General features: G+C 48.0%; 1 protein-coding gene across 1 annotated transcript; it reads right to left on the bottom strand.

The window, feature by feature from the left end:
* Positions 1-467: 467 nt before the first annotated feature.
* Positions 468-8,376, bottom strand: LOC119465775 (uncharacterized). The gene is made up of 5 exons (XM_049657123.1): positions 8,209-8,376; positions 6,699-7,036; positions 4,576-4,767; positions 3,418-3,635; positions 468-1,500 (listed from the first exon to the last, which is right to left on the bottom strand). The coding sequence occupies exons 1-4, from the start codon at positions 8,269-8,271 to the stop codon at positions 3,575-3,577; spliced, it is 654 nt and encodes a 217-aa protein (XP_049513080.1). The 5' UTR covers positions 8,272-8,376; the 3' UTR covers positions 468-1,500; positions 3,418-3,574.
* Positions 8,377-8,638: the final 262 nt, after the last annotated feature.

Here is an 8,638-nt window from a genome sequence, read left to right as displayed (position 1 = left end):
CCGCAGATCACGAACTTGATGCCGTTTGTTCAACTTAGAAGTGTACGGACTGCAGGGAACAGAGAATATGGAGCCTCCAACTTTTTTAGTAATATTGTCAGTTTGAAAAAAAAAGAAAGAAGAAGAAACACCAAGCTTCAGCGACTTCCGCAATTGTGAACTCTATTGAGCCAGCAGTGACTCCTCCGACATCACGCCCCAACACTGCGCAGAACTCGTCCAACCCTATACTTGCTCCGTGGCTACTTACTGGCCTTAAAACTGGGTGTTTTGCTTCCGCGAGACTTCTCTTTTAGTACGTACGCGTGTTTAAGTTATTTTCTCTTGCTAGTATGTGGAAGTGTCGACACGGGCTAAAGTGTCCATTTTGCACTATTCTGATTTTTTTAATACCTAAATGTTTAGTCTTACAGTCAGTGGAGGCCAGAAAAGACGCGCGAAATTAAAGCCTGATAGCGACGCCTCCTCGCAGCACCCAGAATCGCTCACGATGACGTCACAGACCTTGAGAGTGCCTGCTCGGGGTTATTTATTTGTTTAACTGTGAACAAAGATTACCTTGCCTCCTAAAGCAGTCCGAGACTCGCACTGACAGCGTTGGGGAACTTCTGCGAAAAAAAAAAGGCTCAATGCATGGAAAATAGTGAATTTCGTGACGTCATCGGGACTGCAGATGAAAATAGAAAGTGTCATCCGTGGGATGCAAGAATTCCTTACAAAAAGGATAAATTAAATAAATAATTGAATGGCGAAAGAGACATTTTAAACAGTTGCTGTTTCATTTCATGAGGAAACCTGCCAAGCTCTAAATTACACGTTCTTGGTTAGTGTCCCCTCAAAGTAGTGTTGTGCTAGGGACAACGTTGTTACTTTTCCGGACCGTCAGTAAAGCCTCCTTACAAACTAAACATCATGAATAAGTGGACACACACGAAAACACTTTAGCACTTCCAGCCATTGAATCACACAGATAATGGTCATGTTTTAAATTACACGTTCTTAGCGTTCCCTCACAGTCTTATTTGGGTAAGGGCAACGTCGTTGGGGGTTCATGTAAGATCCCGCCGGACATTCGAAGGTCGTCGCGAAATGAGGCAAGTTCCTCGCCGGCACGTTGCACCGGTGCGACGCCTGGGGGTCGCCCCTGGCGCAGAACCCGACGCAGGCACCGACGAAGAAGAGCTTGTCCTCGCTCATGGACTCCAAGGTCGGCAACATCAGAGGCCTCGCCAGCTCGGAGTGCAGGTCAACGAACTCTTCCACGACCTCGGCGACGAGCGTGAGGCGAGCCAGAGCGAAGTCCTGGCCCTGCAGGTCGGCTCGGGGCTCGAAGTTCGCGAGGCAGTCCAGCCACGACCGGTCCAGGTAGGACGACTTTGCTAGGGCCGCCGCTAGGCCTATGCCCAGCCCGCCGTCGTTGAGCGCGGGAGGCATGTCGGCGCCGAACCGCGGCGGGAGCAACCAAGTTAGCGGGACGCGGCTCTTCCCGTGGCTGCTGACCTTTAGAGGGCAGGAAAAAAGAAAATGAGAAAAAAAAAACTTCAAGTAGAAACTTGTCTAAGTATGCGTAAGCATTGTTCCACTTGCTCATCTCCACGCAGCCCGGCGTCATTATCTGTGTTATGGCACTTGATCCTGCCAGTACAAACGACAGCGCTGCGGCGACGCAAACTGGTGCGAATGGAGGCGCGAGGTGCACTGATAACGCCAGCAAAGTACTGCAGGTCGCGGCGCCATGTGCGCTGATGACATTCAGATCATTGTAAGCCGTTATCGCTCTTTATCTCCTTGTCCGTCCGGGTCAAACCATTATGAACCGTGATCAAAGGACTCGGTCGGCGGCGTGGACCGATCAAACGTACGCTGGCGCGGCAGCGCGCACCGTATCTTGAAAGCGAACTGCGAAGCGGACAGGCAGTATCGACTGCTGATAACTCCGCGAGCTGTGCTTTCGCCGCTTCGTTTGCGTTGAAGCGCCAGGTGGCACGAAGGTCTAAAGTCACTTAAGTCCCTATATAAGAAAAGTACCGCCATCCTTTGATAAACGCCGCTTCTCTCTCTCTCCTGTATCTCCGATTGGACGATGATAGCGCGCGCTTTTCACTTCTTTATATTTTTTTTTCCGCCTCAGAGCCATGCTGAAAGTCCTCTGCGCAGCCGCAGTCGCCGGCGGCGGCGGCGGCGCGCGCCCGGCCTGAAAGCTTCAACGTGGACTTTCTAGTGCGCCACCGTCGACTTGGCTTTCGCCAGCAAAAAGTAAAGAGAAAAGCAAGCACTTTAGGAGAGGAGGCGGCGGAGGAGTAGATGGCGGTACTTTTCTTATATAGGGACTTTAAAGTCACTCGCTGATGCAGGCTCTATCTTGAAAGCGATCGTCTTACGCGAGGGACAAACGGACGTGGGGACGGATGGACGGACGGACGCACGGATAGTTTTCTCCTCGGGTAAGCATAGAAATGCTTACGCATTTAAAATTCATTCGTCACAACCTAGCTTCCAACATCTAGAAGCAAGTGCTGGACACATATCTAAGGGCATGCAGCCAACCATGTACTTTCCTATACCAAATTTACAAGAGGCAGTTACAAGAGTTCCCTTTAATAAATTTTGTAGGCACACAATCCCAACCATAGCCTATTGTATTTTTACAATGGCCTTTCAGCCGCTCAGCAGTGCATGAGAACCAGGAGTCCACTGCGTCGGCACTACACTGCCCGACACTGCAATATCTTTTGTTGCTAGAGCATGGACAACTTTCGCCGTGTGCTGCTACCGCTCCTTTGCTTTCGCATAATATTCGAAGAAAGAGAGTTGATGGGACCTTAACCATGCCCCGTAACCTATGACTTGCTACCGGGAAAGTGCCACCCACTATGTGGCTTCCGGTTTTGGCGTCCCAAGACAGGCATTGAAAAAATACGGAAAGCTACACCCAGTCATTCCAACCACGAAGTTCCTAGCTAAGAACACCACAAGGCAATCTGGCACTAGTGCGTATGTGGCTAGCATGGCGGCTAGTTAGTGTAACACCATAGAAATGTAAACACGAGTGGATAAGGACAGTTGATACACCATTTGTCCTGTGTTCTGCTCTACTTGTATTTACGACGTTCCTGTGGGTATAAATAGTATGAATATAAAAAAAACTCCCACAGCTGTCCAGCTCAGAAAGGATGCAAGTGAAAGACACATAGCTGTCTTTCTCGTAACTGCTTTTCGACCTGCGTGCCGTCCTTGCGCTATATATAACGAATCACCTACTAGCCCGACGAGTGCTTATGAATATTACTCATGATTCCCAGCTATCAGCTTTCCTTCCTATTATCTCAATCAAACTGTAATTCTTCAATCATGTCTTCCGAGATTGGCTGGCGTGAGGTGCGCGTTAAACATTTCGGAGGCCATGCTTTAACTGACCTGTGCTTTCCCGCTTTGCGGAGGGGGCATAGGGTAGGTAAACACAGTGTCTCCGTGGGCGATGCTGAAGATCTCCTTGCTTCGGATCCGGGACAGTGTGGCCAGGTACGTCTCAAGGAAAGGCTGTTGCTGCTGCGATGTCTCGTGCAGCGGGAGTTCACCATAGAAGGCGTCCAACTGGCTTCCCCTTGGGAAGGTCCAGGATGAAGCTGACGTTGCTGCACAGGTCGCATCGCCAAGAAATAATTCAGAAGGTTGCTTAACCACGCGAAGTCTTATTTGAATACATATATGCAATGGACGAATAGTTTTGGTCGTCATGCATAGAACGAACTTTTATAAGGGTTGTTGCTTCTAATGGAAAACTTATAATCTGCTACTGGTTGTTGGGAGAAGACTTTTTTTTTTTTTAGGCCTCCAATTCTTTTGCTTTAAAACTGTGCCAAAAAGTCGGAACGTTTTCGCAAGACGGACATGCCGACACCATGTGCCATGGTAGACGCCATGGTAGACGCCATGGTAGATAGACCAATAAATAGAGGTCTGAAACCAACGCTCGCCATGTTATTTTCTTCTCCTGTATCCACATCCGTTGTCGCTCTGCCCCCATGCAGTGTAACAACCTGCCGAAGTTCTCATGCTCTGGCAGTATAGTGGGAGGCTACTGCACGCGTCCTCGATAGTGGACAAAATGCCGGAGCAAACTCACACGTTTAACACGTTCTATTCGAGTGCGTGACCTGTGCTCATAGGCTGAAGCAGTTCTCAGGAACAAGCATTTACCAATTTTGACAGCAAGGGGATGAGCGAACTGGGCCGGTGTATAAAAAAAAGTGTTATTAAAAACGAGACGCTTTCTCAATATTCCGCCCCCTCTTTCGTTTTACTTCTTTTTTATGCTTCTTACTTTCGTTGCAAAATCCATGGTACGAGATCTACTTTCTCACGGTGATGGGCTTCCATTCAAATGTCAGAAGATCGGCTACAGGAATGGTCTGATTTGCGTACAGATTTTGATGGAGTGTAAAGCAGCCTTTTCTGTCTAGCACACATTCACATTATAGCTGTCATCCATTGTCGCGTTATTTATCAGTAGTATCGATAACACGAAAGTGAGAGGTGCACTTAATTAACACTTGTCATCAATAATATACTCACGAGTGCGGAAGCTCGAAGCCACGCCTCCTCATGAAGCGGATGAGAGTCTCGGTAACGTCACGGTACACCAGATCGGCCTCTTCCCATCCCTTGGACGAGTCCAGTTGTTTCAGGTAGGGCAGCACGCTAGGGTAAGGCATCAAATGGTAGACGGCGTCGAAGCATTTGCCCTCCACGGTGCCGTGAGAAAGCCTGTCATAAAAGTAAAATAGACAACTTTAAACCGTGTCAAGCCATGGCTAGGTGTTTCTAGCGAACACGCCCAAAAAATTTTGAATTCAAACTGTCATTCATGGAGGGGAGTCTTTTTGTATTGCGCACTTGCAACATTCACTCTCATGCAGCCAGTTATCTGCTAGTTGTCGGCTCTCGTAGACGTAATGGCCATATCAACTCATATCCTATAGCGATGTCACGCATAATTTTATCCCATTTACAGAGGTTTAAGGTGTCAGTTACCCGCACGCCGTTTATGGAATACAGAAACACCAGAGACGTTGATGGCAGCAGCAGTTCTGGTAGCAACATCGTGTGTCTGTGTTCTGCCACTAAGCGTCAGATACTGTTTCGGTTTTTTTTTTTCGTTTTTTTTTTCGAGAAAGGGGGGGGGGGGGGGGGCAGGTTCATGCTGTTTGCGTCAAAGTAAATTTTTAAGGGCCCTATGAGATTATGCTATTATAGACGCTTTTCCATCAGCAAAATGAATAGATCATAGTCTGTCATTGGAAAAATAGTATGCCTCGGTACGCAGTACAGACCACGTAATGCCCACCTGGCACCTGGTACACTGCTACCTGATGCAGCCCACGTCACCTGCCGCTGAAGCCCAGTGGCTGTGGCGTTGCGCCGCTAAGCTCGAGGTCGCGGGCTTCAATCTCGGCCGCGGCGTCCACATTTCCATGGGGGCGAAATGCAAAAACGCTCGTAGCAGTTAAATTTCGGTGCGCGTTAAGGGGAACCGCGGGTTGTCGAAATTAGCATGCAGTCTCTCACTGTACATAGTGCTCTCATTAACAGATCGTGCTTTTGGCACGCAAGACCTCAGAATTTAAAACCGTCCATGTCACGCCCGCCAACACGGCTGCTCACGTTTTGGTACTTATACGTGTACTAAAAACCTAATCCCTCCATAGACAACCCATCCATTCTGTTCCACGAAGTACAGCTGTCCACCGCAAGTACCCTCTTCGACTAAGGCTTTTTTCAGGAGGAGATATCTTGGCTTGTTGGTGCCTGTTAAGGGACCTATGCAGCGCTACGACACCTTAAAGAAAAAAGATAAACACTGTCACTAGCGCCTGTGACGTGTGTCTATTGTTCTTTTCTTTGTGTTTGTGTTGCGCTACATTAGGCTCCCTAATTAGCAACGATTTCTGCCAGCCTCAACGGTCTAGCACTGGAGGATACCCCCGATTGAGGCCTTGGGCAGGTGTCATCGATAATACCGCCAGTATCCTTTAGCCATAACATGTTCATCTCTCACGAGCAAGCGTATAAATGATCAAGCTACGTCCGCACTGGAGAAACGGTCGCTGTATGTGTATATTAATCTTGGCCAGCACACATTCGTTCTATCCGGAAAGAAAGTGCAACAAGATTTGCGCATATTTCCTTCTTCACTGACCTGGGTATGAGCCGTTCTGCGATTTTTGTCGAGAGCTTGCTGGTCTAGCATTTAGCTTCTTATTTTGCTTCCTAATAGCATCAAACCTCCGTAATCTTAGCAGCGGAGATGTATTTCATGTTTTCGTATTTGCTTTACAGCTGTCGTGTCTTGCTTTTACTATTTAGTTTTGGTTGGCGCATGATACCCTCAGTAGCTTCTGTGCCATGAAACCCTACATAACTAACTTTTACTGTTTAACGTTGCTTCCATTAAGCCGCTGTAGCTTCATTCGCAGCTTAACGCTACATTAATGTCGATAACAACTTTCGATCGGTTTCATCAGTCAAGCTCCACCCCACAGTTTTCTGTAAAATTTATTCATGAGGGGTTGTGGAGCACCTGTGTTTCACATTATCGTAAGACCTCCTTGGTGTCGCCTCTACGCAGGCAGCGTGGCTCGTTCGCCTGCACGAGGAAGAAGAGCTGTATAGGAGATGGAAAATACAAGGAGGCTCACTTTTGATCCGCCAGCGGACCAAGCTGTCGCACAACCTCCCACGTGACGTAGCCAGACAGCTCCGACGCAGCCATCCTGGCTTCCAGGAAGTCCTTGTACGCCAGCATGGCAGGATGTCCGACAGCCGTCTCGCGAATGACATCCGCTTCCGGTGATGCAATCGTCGACGGAATGGAGCCGTTCTGCAGCGAAAGGTCAACGATGGCGTAGTACTGGTCCGGGTCCTCCTCGGGCAACAACGACGAAAGCGCGAGCACAGTCGCCTCCGCGGTCACGACACGGTGCACGATGTTGTCCACGCTGTGGAAGCCGTTCGCACTCGCGTCCGTCACGTTCTCCTGCGAAGATCAAAAGGACAGCTCCCCAGCTCAGGTCGGGGGTGGTGCAGAGGACATTCCTCCAGCAAGTCCAGCGGGCGGCCAAGGACAGTGGAGCCCTGGACTAATGGAGCCAACTAATAATGCGACAGTTTTCGCCGTAGCATCAACTAAATAGTTTTCCGTTCCTTTGGCAAAGCTTTCGACCTGGCTAGTTGGTATCCCATGAGTAAAGTTCAATCGCGAAATTGCACAAGGGGCAGGTTGTCTATGTCCGGTTCCCTTTACCCTGTTCCATTTCACGGTACTCACTTCTTCCTTTGGTGTACTCACAGCACCTAGAGAGCAGCGTGTTTCATGCTCCAAGCAGCGATTTAGGAACCATATCTGGTACAAGCACTGCTTGAGAAGCAGTTGTTATGCCAAATCTTCACAGACCCTGACATAAATGGTACCAAACAGTTTCGAGAAGTCTGGTCATTCAGTACGTCATACCGAATATGTATAAATGTCATAAAAATAATGAATGCGTGCAATGAGATGGGAAAAGAAACACTACGTTTCGCACGTACTCCAGGCGCAGCAGCTGATTGAGTGGTTGATAGAAATCATCGATAATTGTTTTTATAAACGTTCACGGGGATGCGAGGACTAATGGCATGCATCCCGCACTTTTGCATACAGTTCACAGGAAAATATTACGCATTTCTCAATACAGTCGGTGCTACTAAAGGCTGCATAAAACAATGTAGACGTACTTTACTTATGTATTAAGGTTTACAATTAATATACACGAGACTATGTACGAAGCCTAATAAATCGCGCTTAAAAGCAGTTAGAAAACTTGTTAAGAGCGGTTTGTTCGTTATATTCAAGAGTTCGTTAGGTAAGAGCTACGTGACACTTAGGGATGTTGACGTGCCTGGTCACGCACATTATCACGTGACGTTGCACGTCGTAAAGCCTCCTCTTAAGAATGTATGACTCAGAACTTCGCGCAAATGGAACCAGCGCGTGTCCGTTGCCTGTTTTCTAGTTTTCTATCCCAGATATCACGATGCTCTGTTATAACTGTGCCAGCTGATTACAAAGCGCGTAACGTACAAATTCTTGGACACCCATTCGTGCAAGCTAATTCCAAAGTTCTTCCTGTACACCTCTGTCGGGGCTGTAGAACGTGCGAATTCGCGTACGTGAGTCACGATGGCAGTGACGTATCTCCGGACAAAGGCGGCGTAAGTCTGGTGGTGGATCATGTGATCCCTGTCGTGACGCCACTTTTGCAAGTCCTGGCGTGCGCTCAAGGATAGCAAGGGCCGGCCGTCCGGCCGCGTCCACGTTGGGTGACGTTGCAGGTTGAACAGTGCCTGCATGAGCATGGGATCAGTTTTGTTCTTCAGTTTTTTCACACCTACTGCCAATGCTAACAGGGCTTATTGTAGGAAGGACACGAACACACCCAATACATTAGAAAAAGTCAGTTGGTGAGTTAGTACAAAAGTAATCAAATTTATAGTGAAATATAAGTTGAACTAAACCGAAGCGACGTACCTATGGTAAACTCACAATAAAATATATGAAACAGTAACACACAATTTAATAAACATCTAATGTAAAAATGCA

This window comes from Dermacentor silvarum, chromosome 10, assembly GCF_013339745.2.
Source record: "Dermacentor silvarum isolate Dsil-2018 chromosome 10, BIME_Dsil_1.4, whole genome shotgun sequence".
Lineage (NCBI taxonomy): Eukaryota > Metazoa > Arthropoda > Arachnida > Ixodida > Ixodidae > Dermacentor > Dermacentor silvarum.
The sequence above is the reverse complement of the archived record's forward strand: the minus strand, read 5'-3'. Positions and strand labels throughout refer to the sequence as shown.

Bases quoted from the DNA above. Each gene is read 5' to 3' on its own strand.
- LOC119465775 (XM_049657123.1), bottom strand. From the start codon at position 8,271: ATGATCCACCACCAGACTTACGCCGCCTTTGTCCGGAGATACGTCACT. The intron at 4,768-6,698 runs GTGAGCCTCCTT...CTTTTATGACAG, and splicing joins GGTCCGCTGGCGGATCAAAA to GCTTTCTCACGGCACCGTGG. The intron at 3,636-4,575 runs GTGAGTATATTA...CGACCTGTGCAG, and splicing joins GGCTTCGAGCTTCCGCACTC to CAACGTCAGCTTCATCCTGG.